The sequence below is a fragment of the Phyllostomus hastatus genome, unplaced genomic scaffold, assembly GCF_019186645.2.
Source record: "Phyllostomus hastatus isolate PE091 unplaced genomic scaffold, TTU_PhHast_1.1 phas_scaffold_78, whole genome shotgun sequence".
Taxonomy (NCBI): Eukaryota; Metazoa; Chordata; class Mammalia; order Chiroptera; family Phyllostomidae; genus Phyllostomus; species Phyllostomus hastatus.
The window spans coordinates 71,320,994-71,336,458 of record NW_025334041.1 but is presented as its reverse complement, the minus strand read 5'-3'; the positions used below and the strand labels follow the sequence as shown (position 1 = coordinate 71,336,458).

The window sequence follows — 15,465 nt, the reverse complement described above, 5'->3', positions numbered from 1 at the left end:
ACAGGGCACAGAGGCTCAGAAAAGAGGTTTTCATAAGCTGCCCACCACTGCGGTCATTCTGGGCCCTTCCAACCCTCTCTGCCCTCAGAGTGTGGGAACCCTTCCTACCTTCAGGAAGTAGAGGACCATTCCTCGAAGCAAAGTGTGGAACATCTTCCAGCCACGCTTGCCCCATGGCGCTGCTCCAGGGGCAGAACACACAGGTGGGTGGGGGCACCCCACCCAGACACACCCAGGCCCCCTCTCCTCAGCCCTCACACCAGCTCCATTTCCCCCCGCCCCAACCCCCAGGTGCATGTAAGCATGCAGAAGCATACACACACAAACCACACAGTCACAAACAGGCACATACCCATGTCACACACGGGCAGTCACACATGGAAACCAAAACAGACTGGAACTATTGACAAACAACAAATTTGATATTCAGACAGATCATCACCTCTCCAGACACACCCACCCACAAGCACAGCCCCAACCCAGACATCTTTCTGTTCCCTGCAAGGTGATCTCGATTTCAGGAACCCTTCCAGAGAGGCACAGGGCTCAAGCCCTTGGGCGGGAGGGGGCCTGCTTCCCTGCGGTCCCCCTGGCCCCGTACAGGGCCTGTGGAGTGCTAGTTCCCTGGCTGGTGCCCATCCGACCTGGGATTCCTGCTCTGGTTATGTTGCTGCCCTGCTCAAAAGCTCCAACCACCTGCAGAAGCTCCCAACTGCAGAACTGGGCAATTTTGCCCAAATGTATCTCCCACCAATCTCTTTCACACACCCCATGTTTGGAACAAACTACGCTTGCTCCTTTCCCGGGGGAAGGGCACCCTCTGCCCAACCTCAAATACCCAGACCCTCCAGGGTTCAGCTCGGACGTTATCATTTCCCAGGAGCTGTACCCCTTCGGTCTCCCGCATCCCACCCACAAAACAAAACTCCAGACCTTGCTCTCTGCCACACCCTGTACTGGATCCAGCTCTTCCTGCACCTCTCCGACATTGACGGGCTTGTCTGATGTCTGCCTTAGCACAGGGGCTGGGGGGGGCAGGAGTGTTCGGTCCCAGCACCCCACACAAGGTCACCGCCAAGGAATGAACATGGGCCACCTGTCCTCAACCTGCGCACATGTCGGCACGTGTCCCCGAGCAGGGCTGCTCGGCACCCCCCACAGACAGGCCCCACACAGCAGCAGATACCCACTCTTCTTGCCGTCCACGTCGTGATGCATCTTTCGAGCCAGGACGCCCTGCTTGTAGGTGGGCACTGTGGGGTCCTGGAGCAGCTGGAGGAAGGGGTTGTTTATCTTGCCAACTGTGGGTGATGGCCGGGCCTTCTCAGGTCTGGCTGTGTCTTCCTCATCCCTGAACAGAGAGAATCAGGTGGAGGTGCTGCCTGGGCAGAGGCCACCAGGAAGTACCCACCGCCTCAGCACCCCTACCCTTTCTCTCTCACTGGGGAGCCGCACCTCAGGACACCCCAGAGGGGATCCTTCAAAGCCAACCCACTAGTTCCTGTCATCCTCAAATCCCCTGTCTCTGGCTCCTCCAGGTATTATCTGGGCACATCCACCCTCTCAGACGGGCCCTGGGCCCTGAACTTGTCCCTCTTTCAGGTGGGCTGTGGGGAGAGGAAGGACAGGCCCAGAGGTGAGGCAGGGGTGCGGGGAAGGGAGGGTGCTTTCACTTACACTGCCCACTCAAGCTTCTCACTTCGGATTGACCAGTACAGGGCCTGGAACAGAGGCACACAGGTGGCAGGGTAGCCTGGGGTTGCAAGGCCCAAACTCCACCTGGCAGAGGTGGGGTGGGGGCATGCTGCAGCCTGCCTCTTCCACCCCCAGCACAGCTGCCCTCCTCCCTTGAATGGGAAGGAGCTCATCCACGCATCTAGCATGAACACACACACAACCACTAGAAACCGACACAAGGTGACCACAGCTGTCCTGGTCCCTGCCTGAGCTCACTGAGGCCCGAACTTATTCTCTCCAAGGGAAACGAATCATCCACATGCCATCCTGCCCAGAGGGAGCTGGCAGAGCTGGACTGGCTGACTGACAGGGCTAAGAACTGCGGTGAATGAATGAGTGAGGTGCCAAACTTGGAAATGATGCAATGAAGAGTACTCATGCAGACACAGCCCATCAGCTTTGTGTAGCCCTGGGCACAGACACAGGTGCGTGGCACATAGTAAATGTTCAAGTGTCGTTCACTGACTAGACAAAGGAACAACTGCTGCGCTTGCTGACGAGCAGCGTGCTGTGTGCCCAGCCCTGCGCTGAGCACCTGACACCCTTCTTGCCCTCGTGATGACAACACTGGAAGTGGTTTTACCTCAGGGGGATCCCGAGTTGGCTGGTTAGGTTGTCCAAGACAAGAATTCAAACCCTGGAGCACTGCGCTCCTGGCTCTAGACTTTTTCTTCTTGCTGTTTTGCCTCTGTTCACTTGCAGAACCAAAACCCAGTGCTTCTCAGATTTCCCAGGCCTAGGAATCCCCTGTGAGCTTAATGATGGTTTTGGGCGGCCCCAGAGGTCTGGTTCAGTAAATCCGGGCTGGGGGCTGGGAATTTGCATAAACTAACAAATCCCAGGATGACCCTTCAGGCCCTGTCCTCTGGAGGGCATGTGGGCAGAGCCAGGCCAGAGCTGGAGTTTCCCCCTTGGATGAGGAGCCAGGCTCCAGGCCCCAAGCAGGGAACCGTCCCGTGAGTAGCCCCTTGTACCGCACCTTCAGCAGCTCCTTGGGGAAGTTTCCACCGTCTTGCAGGCCATTCAAGTTGGTAATGAATTCCTGGCAGCTCATGCTCTTCCCAATGTTCTGTGGCCATGAAGAGAGGAGAGACAGCTGGCACCTCCCCGCAAAAGGAGAACGCCCAGCCAGCCACTCTGGACCCTTCTCCACTTGCTCAGGGCCTTTCCTGACCCCATCCCAGACCTCTGGACTCAACGGCCCTTTTCTACCCCTGTCCCGGTCCCTGCCTCGGGTCCCACAGGTGTGCTCCCCAGCCATTCACCTGTCCATGCAGGTCCGTGTTCAGTAGCATGACGGCACAGGTCAAGGTGTGTATGGAATCTTCCTCAGAGAGGGGTGAGTGGAGAGAAAGTGCTGGAACCGAACTCTGCTTTTCCTCTGCCCACACTGGGTGGGTGACCCCCAAATGCGTGTTTCTCCACAGCCCCCCTTCCCCCCAGCTACCACCCATTGGGTGGTAGGGAACTCCCAAGTAGGCCTGGGGACATGCCCTGCCCTCCTGGGCACCCCAGAGGCCGCTGCCCTCCTACCCACTGAGGAGAAGAGCCCAGGGTTGCACTGATGGAAGCGTCTGGAGAACTGGTAGAGGACTCGCTCCCGCTCCTGGGTCTCCCCGCTGAGCACCAGGGCCTGGAGGAAGCCCCTGGGAGGAGGGCCAGAATCAGGACAGTGCCCAGGTGGGACACGCCCCAGGGCTCGGGCTGATTCAGGTCCCCGCCATCCCTCCTCCCCAGAGCGGGCCCAAGGCGTTACCGGAGGGCACGGTCCAGGCTCTGGCCACCAAACTGGAAGAAGGACAGGTACTCCTGAGCCACAGCCCTGCTGAAGTCATCGCTGTGGAGGGAAGTGGAGGTAAGTCTGGGCTGAGGGTCTGGGCAGGGGCCACAGGCACAGAGGGAACCCAGGGCCTGCACATATCCTGGGACCTGAGAAGTGGGGCTGGGCAAGGCAAAGGCCCAGCCAGCTGGACCTGGGGTCCAGAGAGGGCAAGGGACAGCCAGGGTCTGGTCTGTACCGGCACCCGCCCTCATGCTGGGCGGGAGGGACCGTGCAGTGAGGGCAGGGAGGCAAAGGGCCGGTCCAGTGGCTCTGAACCAGGTCAAAGGTGTGGAGAAGCAATGACACCAGTGTGACAGAGGCAGAGGTAGGCGTGGAGAGGGTACGGGGAGGGGGCGCAACCAGGAGCAATGGGGTCAGAGGTCAGCAGTGGGCTGGAGGGACCCAGGGACGGGTAGGGGTGGCAGGGGAGTGCGCCTGTTCCGTCTAGCCCTAGAGCCTCCTCGCTCAGGCTCAGAGCCCCTTACTTCTTGCGCAGGTGCGCAGCGACCTCGGACTTCCGGAAGCCCTCCAGGCGGTAGAGGCGGGAGGCCAGGTCCCAGGCCAGCTTCTCGGTCCTGACGCCGTTAGCCAGCTTGTCTGCAGCCTGCGGCCTCTGGCCCTCCTCTGGGGACTTCACTTGGGGCATGGGGTCCTCAGGAAGCCTAGAAAAGTCCATCCATGTCCTCAGACTCTGGAGGGGCCCTCAGGGAGCTTGCCCCGACCCCAGCTCCAGCTTCACTGCTTGAACCCCCAGAACCCAAAAAGGTGTGAGGATGAGTCGAGAACAGGAAGCTACACCGACTTCAGAAATGGTGAAGGCTGGGGAGTCAGGTGGCCTTGTCCCTCCCTGGCACTGTGACCAAGAGTGCGTTGCCATGGGAGACGGACGGTGACCTGTCATGAGTGAGTGCGGGCCGGCAGCCCCCACAGCCTCAGAGTGGCACTCGGAACCAGGAGTCGGCACGTCCCCCTCTGCCCGGCTCCTCTGCCACAGCCTGGAGCAGGGCGCCCTCCCTACGTGAACACTGTTCTTATCCAGGTTCCCACCGGGAGGGACTGCGCAGGGAATCGGCGCTCATCCTTGTGTGAAAATTTCCTGATAAACTGCCCCTCTGGCCGGACTGGGTCAGCCTCTTCTCAGTGAGCTTCTCACGGCACCCTGAGGTTCACACAGGCCCGACAGGGCGGGCCAAACACAATGGAAACCAACCGAAAAGTAAAATTACAAATCTTTCATAAAAAAACAAAAAACCTAGGGTTTCACGAAGGCAGTGACAGGAACCACACTGAGAGGGGCCAGGACAGGCAGGTCAGTGAACAGCTGAAGAGCAGGAGAGAACAACATTCCTGTCCCATCTAAAGGGAACTGTTTGGAGAATCAGCTGGCGAAGCCCGAAAATAGTTCACACAATGACCTCATCGATTAGTGTCATTCCTAAAATGATACCTAGACAGAGAGACACTTTACAAATATAAACCGTCATGGGATTGGATGCTGTGGATGATTGAATTGTATCTTAATAGAGCTGTTAATGCAATAAAAATAAATAAGTAAAACAAACCTCTTTGATCCTACTGTGAAAGGCAGGTGTGAATGAAAGACATCTATTGGGCCAGCGAGCCTTGTGGCAAGAAAATTAAACCTCTTAGATTGTGTTAACTATAAGATTAAATAAACTTATTTATGGAATACTTACTATTGCTTGTCAAGGAAAGCCCCAATTAAACCTCTCATTATTCACTATGAAAGTGTGGCTTCTGTTTTAATGGATTTGTTTATCTTATTTCGGGCTGAAGTGACCTTAGATTCGGCACAGTGGACTCTCCCTTGGCTTCTGAGAGGCCCCTCTGCCCAGCCTCTGAGCATGTCCAGGGACAGCAGAATCTTCAGACACATGAGGGGCTGGCTCTTCAACCCTGACACTGACTGATGGGCTCCGAGGCCGTCACCCGGGGACACGGAGGTGGGAGTGGGGTTGACTCTGCAGTCAGTACAACTTCAGGTGCATGACCCAAGCCGTCGCTGGTCTCTTCAACAGGACCCTTGTTAGCTAACCGGAAAGCAGGGCCCTTTCCTGAGTGGAGACCCCAGGGGCCAGTGTCTTCACGCACCAGCCAGAGGGGCAGAACTAGGCTGGTTTCCCACCTGGCCTGTTCGCACCTCTGGCCACAGTTCTGGGGGTGCTCCGTCCTGCCCTGGGCCCAGCCCATTCCCTTGGTCCCACTCAAACCTTGCCCGGCTGCTCTGGCTTTCCCTGAGATCTGAGCCAGCTCCCCGGGCCCAGGCTTGTAGACCAGTTTCCCCCAGACGCCTCCTCAGATTTGCAGCCTGTGGAAACCACATCGCATGCTCTGACCTCCTGCAACCCGAACCCCCCTAGCACGACTCCCATCTCTCTGGGCACTTGGCCCTGGTCAGGTTTCCTGGACACCGCCCTGCCTCTCCTGCTGTCCAGCCTGGAGCAGGTCTCTTGGGGTGCTGATTCGACACACTGAAATCCTCCCCATGTGGGTGACTCTGCTCTTCGGTTTCCGGTGCATTCAAACCCTCCTCAAAACCCTGCTAGTGCCTGGGCATGCAGCCCTGGCTTAGCTGACACTAGTGTGTTAAATCCCAGGATGCACTCCTCCCACTTCCAGACCAGGGCCCTCCGGCTCACCAGTCCCGCACTCACCCTCCTGAAGAAGTCAGGTGAGCAGTGGGCTGGACGGCACTGGCATCTGTCGCGCCAGCGGGGCCCTCACTCTTCACTTCCTCCCCTGGGGCTGGGGCTTCTCCAGCCTCTTCTTTCTCCAAGGACCCCGGCTTTGCCCCATCCGTCTCCAGGAGTGAAGGGCAGGAAGGCTCCAGGGTCCACGTGGGGAAGATGCTGCTGGGGTGGCAGCTCTGGGGCTGAGGTCTGCCCTCCTGGGAGGACACAGGGCCAGGGCCTCTGCTCTCAGACTCAGGGCTGCTGGGCTCTGACGAGGAGTCTGGGCCCCACCAGGGGCCAGGGGGCGAGGTGCAGGGAGTGGGCTCCTGGGGACACTCAGCATCTCTATCATCTGAGGAAGAGCAGGAGTGAGCTGGCAGGACAGGACAGCCCTGGCGGTGCCAGGACAGCCCTCTGCCTCCTCCCCAGGCTCCCTCCCTGCGGCTGCGCCACACGCCCCGCCCCTCCTGTGGGCAGTGACCTCCCACGTGCACAGACAGAGGGCATGGGGCTCCCAGGACTCCAGCCCCAGGGCTCAGCAGTGATTAACCACTAAGATCCAGGCATCAGAAATGCTGGGTCCCTTGTACATTTCCTCATGGACTCTATGAGAGGAGTATTTAAAACCCACGGTCCCGATGACGTCACAGAGGCAGCGGCAGGATTTAGCCCCCAGTCTCTCTGGCTCCAACAGGGTGCAATAGGGCCCTTAATGACACCCGTGGACCCAAGAATGACCTTTGTCCCACTCCGGATCCAAAGCCTCCCGTCACCCAATGTCCCAGACCCCACAATGGGTCTCACCTCTGTCCTGGGAGGTAAGAGGCACCCGGGGCCAAGGAGGACCCTGCTCGGTCTGCCAGCCCTCGGGACCGGACAGGGCCTGTTGAGAGGTACAGGGCAGTCGTGAGCCCTGGAAGCCCGGAGAGGTGAAGGGGGAGTCCCGGCAGGGAGCGGTGGGGCAGAATGACTGAGTTACAGGGCCCGGCCTCCCCGCCGCCCTCCCACCCAACCTGGGCCCTGCGCTCAGAGAAGGAACCTTGGACAGGAGAAGACCTGCATCCCAGGGGTGCTGGTACCGAGCCCTGGAAACACTGGGTTCACACTCCGCCTTTGCAGATGGAGAAGGTGAGGCACAGAGAGGGGAAGCTACTTGCCGAAGGTTGCACAGGATGGGTAGCGGGGCCAGGGTCAGATCTGATATCTCTTGTTTCCCAGGTCAATGCTCTGTCCACGCAGGATGTGGCAGGATCAAGACTGCCTGCCAGAGAAGCCTGAGAGGAGAACGGTTTGACCTGGGGAAACAGTTCCCAAGGCCTTCCCACACCCCACGAGGCCTCCAGGGCCCCAGGTCCATGCCCACTGATCTCTTCTAGTCTTCCCTGCCCGTCACCCTCCCTCCCTGGCCCCCCATAGCACCAGCTCAAGGAGGGGCTGTGTTGTAGAAAGGACAACAGTCGCCAGGCACTGGGCAGGGTCTGCCATCCCAGGTGGGAACACACTGCAAGCTCCAAGGAGGACGAGGACAGGGCTCTCAGCCTTTCCTCTGATGACCCCAAGGGCCTAGAGCAGGAAGGTCCGCCCACACTGGGACCCCAGCCTGTGGGGGAGGGGTGACACTCAGCAGTCCCTCTGCTCTCCTGGTAACAGGTCCCCCCTGCGCTCTGGGATCGAGAGATTAGAGAGTCACAGCCCCGCGCTGCCATCTGAAGTGTCCTTATCTCCTCAGCAGAGGCCTCCCTGGGAAAACTGTGCTCTCTATTGTCCCACACACTTGTCCCCATAACTTGTCTGAGCTGCTATCAAGGACCTCTGCCATTGTCATATGAGCTTGATCTACTGACACTGGGCAGGGAGGAGGAATGAAAGATGGTGAGCTAAAAGTAACGAAATGCCGAAATCTCTAAGAAAAGAGAGGACAGGACTCTAGTGGAACTCTCCTGCCAGGCACAGAGGTCCCCTCGGCAGCTGACCCCCGCGGCTACAGTTGGGAATGTGCTGCAGGTGGGAGGGGCAGAGTCTGAGAAGGGCCGCAACAGGCTGCACCTGCAGCAGCCGCCAGACACCACCCTCCGAACTGGGGGGCTGGAGACACTGGAGGCAATGGCATCACATTCAGGTGACATCATGGCACCAGTAACATTTCCCATAATTCTGAAGGCTACGCTGACCCTGCCTTCCTGTTATGTTACCGCAGGTTCCCAAGGGCCCTGGCATCTGAAGAGTGTCCTGGGCCCTGTGATGGCAGAGTAAGGCCCGTCCTGCTGTGTCCCCACGCACCGCTCTGGGTCGGTTCAGTTCCCGGGCCCGGCTTACCTCGCTCTCGCCCAGGCCAGGCGGTGCTGCCGGAGCCTGGTGGGTGGTGCCCAGGGCTGCCTGGGAGGAGGAGTGCGGTTTGTAGATGGGCACGGGGAATGGAGGGGTGGTGTGCCCGCTGGAATCGGCCATGCGATCCCCTGAGTCTGGCTCATCTCCCAGTCCCCCTGGCACGCTGCCTCCCAGCAGAGGAGCCTCCAGGGTCTGTGGGCTCTCAGGCTTCACATCAGCGCGGGAGTCCGGGAACCGCCAGGGAAAGTGCTCTCCGGGAGCACTGGTGTCTGAGCGAGGGCTCCCCAGGAAGAGGGGGTTATCATAGAACGCGCTCTCCTCCTCAGCATCCCACTCTGGGGAGGAGCTTGGAGTCTCCTCCCCTGGGCTTCCCAAGGCCGGGTTCTCTCCCTCAGCTCTGCGGCTGTCTTCCCCAGAGGCTGTCTCCGCGGGTGGGCTGGGGTGGAGGCCCGAGTTCAGGGGGCTGGCCAGGTTGGAGGAGAAAGGGGGGCAGTCCGCAGGGGCCCTGGGGATGCAGGACCTCAGCCCTGCCCTGAGCTCCTCAGTCTTCTCCAGCTCCTCCTCCAGGTCCAGGACGCACATCTGGGCCTGCAGGATGCCCGCCCAGAACACCACTTGGGTCGATGAACTCTGGCTCTGCCGTGGACCCCCCTGGGGAGACCTGCTCCCCTGGCCCTCGGGCTCTGCGCTGCAGCCCCCAGGAGGAGCATCTTGCCTCGTGGGATCAGAAAGGTCGGATGCCCAGGTCTGTTCTGGGAAAGGTTTGGGCGGGTCCAGACGGCTGCATGTTTCCGTTGGGTGCACTCCTTGGTGGGGCTGCAGATTGTCTCCCAAATAGACGTTAAGAACTTCCACAGGTTTGGGGTGTTCAGAGAGTCTTTCGTCACCCATCATCCACAGAGAGTAAGTGTGCAGGAACCCCCAGAAGTGTCCACCTTCACAGTCTCATTTTGTGGATTGGGGGAGCACTGGCCACAGGGGCATCGGGAATCCGCTCTGCCCTGGAAGTGCCCAAAGCAAATGCAGGTCAGCAAAGGGCTTCCAGCTTCTGTCTAGTGAGCCGGCTGTGTGGGAGTCCCTGTCAGGTCCCCGGGCCCGGCTGGGGTACACTGCCCTCCACGGCGATGTGCTGCAGGAGCACAGCATGCGCACGTGCCCCCGACCCTGCCATCTTGACTGCTTGCTCCAAAGACACCCATCTGTGGGCTGAAGGTGGCCCAAGTGGCCTCAATGAAAAAAGGTGGACTGGCCAAATGAGACCCTCCTCTCAGGGATCTAGACTGGAGAATGGAGACAGGGTTGGCAGCAGAAGATGGAAATGCCTCAAAATAGCGTGAAATCAGTGGCAAGCCAAAAACAACATGTAAACCAAAGCAGGTGGCAGCCAGAGACACAGACTAGAGTCAAAAAAGATGGAACAGAATCTCTCATGGAAGAAGCAGGCACCTAAGAAAGGAGGCCACAACCTGCCTTGTGTCCACTCCCCGAGGCTCGTATCTTCAGGGCCTGCTTCCTTTGTGAGACTGGCCAGCTGTCCACTGGCCAGCTGGTCTGCACTTACAGCTGCACAGCTCAGCCAGGTGGAAGCAGGTCCAGGCACCCACTAAGCTCTAAGCTGGGCCTGGTCTCCTGGAAAGTGGATGTTTCCTGCAGAGGATGGGGAGGCTGGGGACATGTGGCCCGGGATGCACCACACCTGCTCGGAGCTGCTCCGTGCATCTGCCACAGCAGCTGCACCAGTGCCAGAGCTCAGGGCAAGGCCTTATCTGCTGCGGCCTGTCTTGTAGGGCAGTGGGGGGAAGGGCTGCTTCTTCAGAACAACTGATTAGTTTTGCTCTCCTGGCCACTGTGCAACTCGTAACTGGACGGTCTCTGCCTTGTACCAGCTCTCAGGAAGTGTGAGATTAAGCAGACAGGCCTGTAGGACATGCCGTTCCAGTCTGGAATGCACCCTTTGCCTCATCTCATCTTCTCTTATTTTCCCTTTCCCTCAAACCCCTCACTCATACAGTTCTATCTTGAAGACTGTGTGTGCCTGTCATCTGTATGAAATATTTGGTGGAACAAACATATTAATACACTCACATACATGCGGACAACCTGCGACTGTGTGTGACTCACCCACCCGACGTCCCACCTTACACACCCCGTAAATGGGAGCCCAGAGCGGGAAACCAAAGTCAGACGGGCCCTGCTGCCGAAGGCCCCGGGCAGCGCAGCCTGGGCTGTGTGCCTCTTGCAGGAGGGTGCCTGCGGGAGATGAAACAGGACCACCAGGAATTGCAGCTTTTTATTCCTCTTGAAAATGTCCTCCCTCAAAATCCAACCACCCTCAGAAACAGAGTTCATTTCTGGGTTTCCATCTCTCCCTCAGTCCCAACCCCACCCCCCTCATTTTTAGCAAGAACAGGTCATTGCAGAGTGACGGCCTCAGGGCTCTGAAGTTTTAGCCCCAGGCAAGGCCCTCATCCAGCTCAGGGCCCACTTATTGCTGGGTCCTCAGTCACCCCTGACCCCCAACAACTGGGACCTCCCATTTTTCATTCTCAGTTGTGTATTTGATGCTCTGATTCAAACTCACTGGAACTGTCTTTGCCTTTCCCTTGTCTCCTGGGGGTCTCCCAATCTCTTCACCCAACCTTCAGTGGTCATTTCAGGCCTTTCTCTCCACCTCACACACCTCTCCCAAGCTACTGGCTGGGCAGTCCACGGGGTGCTCCTTAGGCCCTGGCTCCCCTGCCCCACAAGCAGTGGTCTGTTTTCTGCTCTCACCCTCTCCCGCTGAGAGACCTGCTGTGATCCCATCTCCAAGAGGGCAGGAGGAGTGAGCCTCAGGACCCACAGTATGTACTTGGGCAGCCCCCCTGGACTCCCTGCCCGGGCCCACCTGGCGGGGAGTGACTGAGACGGAGCAGGAGGTGGAACACCCTCACTCTAAGAAGACACATCTAATCTGGGGAGGGGGCGGGCAGAGGGGAAGGGAAGAGAGAAAAGCACCTGGTTTACAGGGACCTGAACATGGGCACTCCCAGCACCTTTCCCAGACCCCCGAGCCCCTCCCTCCCTTCTGAGACCTATTTGTGTGAGCTGCCCCCTCTGGGACCCTTGTCCAGGTCGCCTTCGTTCCTCCACACACCACCCCTGCATCTGAGTGCATGCAGCTTTAGGAGTTCCTGTGGGCACCGGCTTGCCTGAGTGACGTCACACCTCTGCTGTTACTAGTGAATTCGCTTGACAGGAGAAGTTCAAAAGCCAGTAACGGAACAGAGATGTGGGCAGGGTGAGCAAAAGGGTGTCCTGTGACTTTTCATACGTTCATCTTTGTGAACAGGTACTTACAAATAAATGTGTATATGTACATAAAGCAGCCACATAGGTCAATGGTAATTCTACGCTAGATGCTGGATTTGCAACCCCAGAAGAAACCAGGTGTTCCTCAAGGGATTCCAAGCACAAAGGTCCCAAGAATAAAGAGAAGGGTCAGTGCAGGGGCCCAAGGTCTGCAGCACTTGGAAGAGGGCAGGGAGTCTGAGGATGGGAGTCCAAGGCCATGAGAGGACAAACAGAGACAGACTGACAGACTGACAGCAGTTGGTGGGGGACAAGCACGCAGGTCGATGGGGTCATGCCTCTGAACCAGTGAAATTCAGCCTGCTACACTCCAGCCCTCCCAGAGCACTCACCGAGCCTCGTTTCCCCCTTCCCAGAACACACACGGGCCACCACGGAGGCAGGTTCTTGCTCCGGGCGTCTCACTAGAGACAGGCCGGTGGCTGAACGACTTCAGCGACTGCTGATGCTGTGCTCACTCCCACCCACACAGTTCAGGGTGGGGTATTTTGTTGTGTGTCAGTTCATATTGGAAAAGTAACGATTGGTGTTGACTAAGAAGCTCAGGACCACCTGTGAGACATGGGCTTACAGAGCTCGGTGGTGGGGTCCTGGCTCCAGATGGCTGTTCCAGTGGAGGCCAGAGCCAGGCTGGCACGTTCTGCAAATAAATATATAGGATGCCCACCCCCCCCATTCCCAATACTGGGGACATACTTGTACTTAAAAGCTGTTCATCATTTATCTGAAACGCAAACACAAGTGGGCATCCTGTGTCTCAGCCGGCAGCCCTGCCCCACGGGCACGGCGCAGGAGTGCGTAGGGCCCCGGACACGCCCACCACTGCCCGAGCTCCACTGCGCGCTCCCGCCAGCCACTCCATGGGCAGGACAAGCTGTACCATCTTCTCTTCCCACTAGTGGAGAAGCTGAGGCTCCAAGTTTGAGAAACATGTGGTGACTCAGCAGGGAAGCAGGGTGGGGCCCTCTTAACATCAATGTCTTCCTGCCACCAACCAGCTCCCAGGGCACTCATTCACCTGTTCCCGCTGTCCAGAGCGAGGCCTGCTGGACTCAGGCGGCACTCCAGAGGCGTTTGTGAGAATCAGGCAGAGGGACAGATCCTTGACTAACTTACTGGAAGCCTGGTGAGCCCGCACTGGCAGACGAGTTGGCATCATGTGACCTTATGACCTGAGGGCCAGGCTGCCCACGAGCCAACTACATCCTCCCTGGAAGCCCAGTGCTCAGGGTTTGGGGGGGCCCTGCCCCTGGGCGCTCCTGCTGGGCCAGCGGGCAACACGCTCACATATGCTCCTGGCTCCCAGGAGCAGCTGGACAGAGAGGAGACCGGAGAACCCACAGTGCTCTTGTCTGTGCCCTCTACCCGTGGAAGGGACACTGCAACTGAGGGTTTAAGAAACATCTATCATCCACCTACCTATCTATTACCTGTTACCTATCTGTTTGTCTGTCTATCTATCTACCTATCTATCTCTCTATCTATCTCTATCTCCCTCCCCCGTACCCCACCAACCTCTCCCTGCCTCATCCTTTCCTTCTCAAGTTTGAGGATAAGTTCTGGGAGAAGTGGAATGGTTGTTTGGAATACAAGAAAATGCTTAAGCTTTGGAGATAGTGAGGGGAGGGCACAGAGGTGGAAAGTGGAGATCACAGTCTGCTGTGGCCCCAGCCCCCCCCCACACCCCTCTGAGCACAGATGGCTGAATCCATTTCACCGAATTCCCATCTTGAGGGGTCTCTCCAGGAGAACTCTGCAGGGGCTACGCCTGTGCCCAGCTGCCAGGGTGAAGGACACACAAACTGAGCTGGGGGACTGAGAGGACGCAGTGCCTGCCACTCACTGCTGGCTCCACGCCACGCTGGGCTTCAAGGTAGTTTCATTTTGATGTTGGGAAGGGAGGGAACCCAGTTGGCTCTGGGACCATGGTTTTGGGGAGTGGGTTTGCTCTCCCCCCCACCCCCCAGCGTGGTCACACAGACTGCACTCTGCCTGCGGGGGGCTGAGCACAGCCCGCCCTGAGGGAGAGGCGACAGCCTGGGCATTCTGCAAGCCTCACGTCCGAGGCTCACAGACTGCACTCAAATCCTAACTACAACTGATCAGCCATTGACTCGGTCAGAAACTCCACCTGGTTCCTTATCTGTAAAATACGGAAATAAGGTGAAGTAAGCTACTTCACTGGTCTGTTATAAAGCGAGAATGGGTCTGAGTGCCATGCTGGGCCTGGGCCTTGGTCAGCGCTCAGAAGTACCACGTCCTGCCGGTTTAACTCTGCTACTTTGAAAGTCCACTCAGAGAAGCAACAACAGCCTCCCTGAGCACAGGCGGCTCGGTGGGCACGCTCACTCAGCGGCCTCCAGAGCCAGCCCCGAATCTCCTTCAGGACTGTGTGTGTGTGTGTGTCTTTCCCTTTAAGCTGCCACTCAGCAAATGCGCCTTCTTTTTGCTCTGGAATTTTTTTCCTTCCTATGGAAAAAGTAAAGGCTGCTGGCCCGTCCAGGGATGGAGGAAGTGACCAGTGCTGTCCCTGTGCAGCCCGGGCAGGAGCGGGCCCGAAGTGCTGTCCCTCAGGAGGCAAGCGGGGAGTCCTCTGGAGCTGTAGGACTGAGGCCCCGCCTCAACCTGGAGACTGAGCACCGTGAGACAAGACAAGCGTAGGGCCGCCCCACTTCCTGCCCACACACGGAGCACTCATGCAAATGTGTCGAGGGAGGGGGAGGCTTCAGGGGTGCTGAGGGCCCAGTGGTGGGTGGGCTAGGACTGGGGCAGGAGGAAGAATGAAAAGGGCAGAGAGGATGAGGCAGAGCACAGACAGGTCTCAGAGCAGCTGCTGCCTGGGAGGGGCAAGGGGCACGGGGGGGGGGGGTGCTCAGGCCTGGCTGGTTTCCGCACCCCTTCTTGGACGCACCCCCCCACCCCCACTCCATAAACAGCTCAGCAGCCAGGCTCTGAGCCCTGAGCTGGTTCCTTATTTGTAGATGTCCCAGGAGGCTGGGGAGACAAGCCCATTTGAGACCCATCCTTCAAACACCCCCTGCAAAGGCCCCCAGCCCTGAGGGGATAATACTGGCTGATGACAGGTCGCCCACCCCAGCCTGTTGGCAGAGGAAACTCCAACCGCAGCACCTCAGGCTCAAGAACTGGGGCAGTGTGAGAGGTGTTCCTCTGGGAGGCTGGCTTCACCTTCAGGGCACAGCTGCAGCAGGAAGGCCTCGGAGCACCTCACAGGGACACCAAGAGTGACACGGCTTCTGCTGCCCATCAGGTCAACAGGGACAAACAGAGCTGACCTGGCAAACTGGCAAGTCAGTCAGGTCCCTGCCTCTCACCAGCCTCTCTGGGAGCCCCTAAGAGTCGAATCTGAGCTCCCGCAGTGACGACACCCAAAGCTCCCCCTGCCCCCCACCCCATCTGCCCTAACCCCAGTCTGTCTGGCCTCTTTCCCTCAAAGGTCGAGGGTCAAGGCTTACTTGAACCCTAGCCCCCAAGAGTGCCCATTGAGCACCCAGCCACAGCAATCACCATGCACCC

General features: G+C 58.4%; 1 protein-coding gene across 2 annotated transcripts in view; it reads right to left on the bottom strand.

The window, feature by feature from the left end:
- PSD4 (pleckstrin and Sec7 domain containing 4) overlaps positions 1–15,465 on the bottom strand; it is a 32,056-nt gene that overhangs the window by 4,191 nt on the left and 12,400 nt on the right. For both annotated transcript variants that reach the window (XM_045828230.1, XM_045828231.1), the window contains exons 2-13: positions 8,569–9,581; positions 7,410–7,526; positions 7,057–7,135; positions 6,235–6,604; positions 4,045–4,221; positions 3,494–3,574; positions 3,271–3,383; positions 3,003–3,061; positions 2,717–2,806; positions 1,678–1,721; positions 1,191–1,351; positions 109–179 (exon numbers count right to left, since the gene is read on the bottom strand). In XM_045828230.1, coding sequence (XP_045684186.1) covers positions 109–179; positions 1,191–1,351; positions 1,678–1,721; positions 2,717–2,806; positions 3,003–3,061; positions 3,271–3,383; positions 3,494–3,574; positions 4,045–4,221; positions 6,235–6,604; positions 7,057–7,135; positions 7,410–7,526; positions 8,569–9,474 — 2,268 coding nt within the window. In that variant the 5' untranslated portion in view covers positions 9,475–9,581. The remainder of the gene's footprint in view (positions 1–108; positions 180–1,190; positions 1,352–1,677; positions 1,722–2,716; positions 2,807–3,002; positions 3,062–3,270; positions 3,384–3,493; positions 3,575–4,044; positions 4,222–6,234; positions 6,605–7,056; positions 7,136–7,409; positions 7,527–8,568; positions 9,582–15,465) is intronic.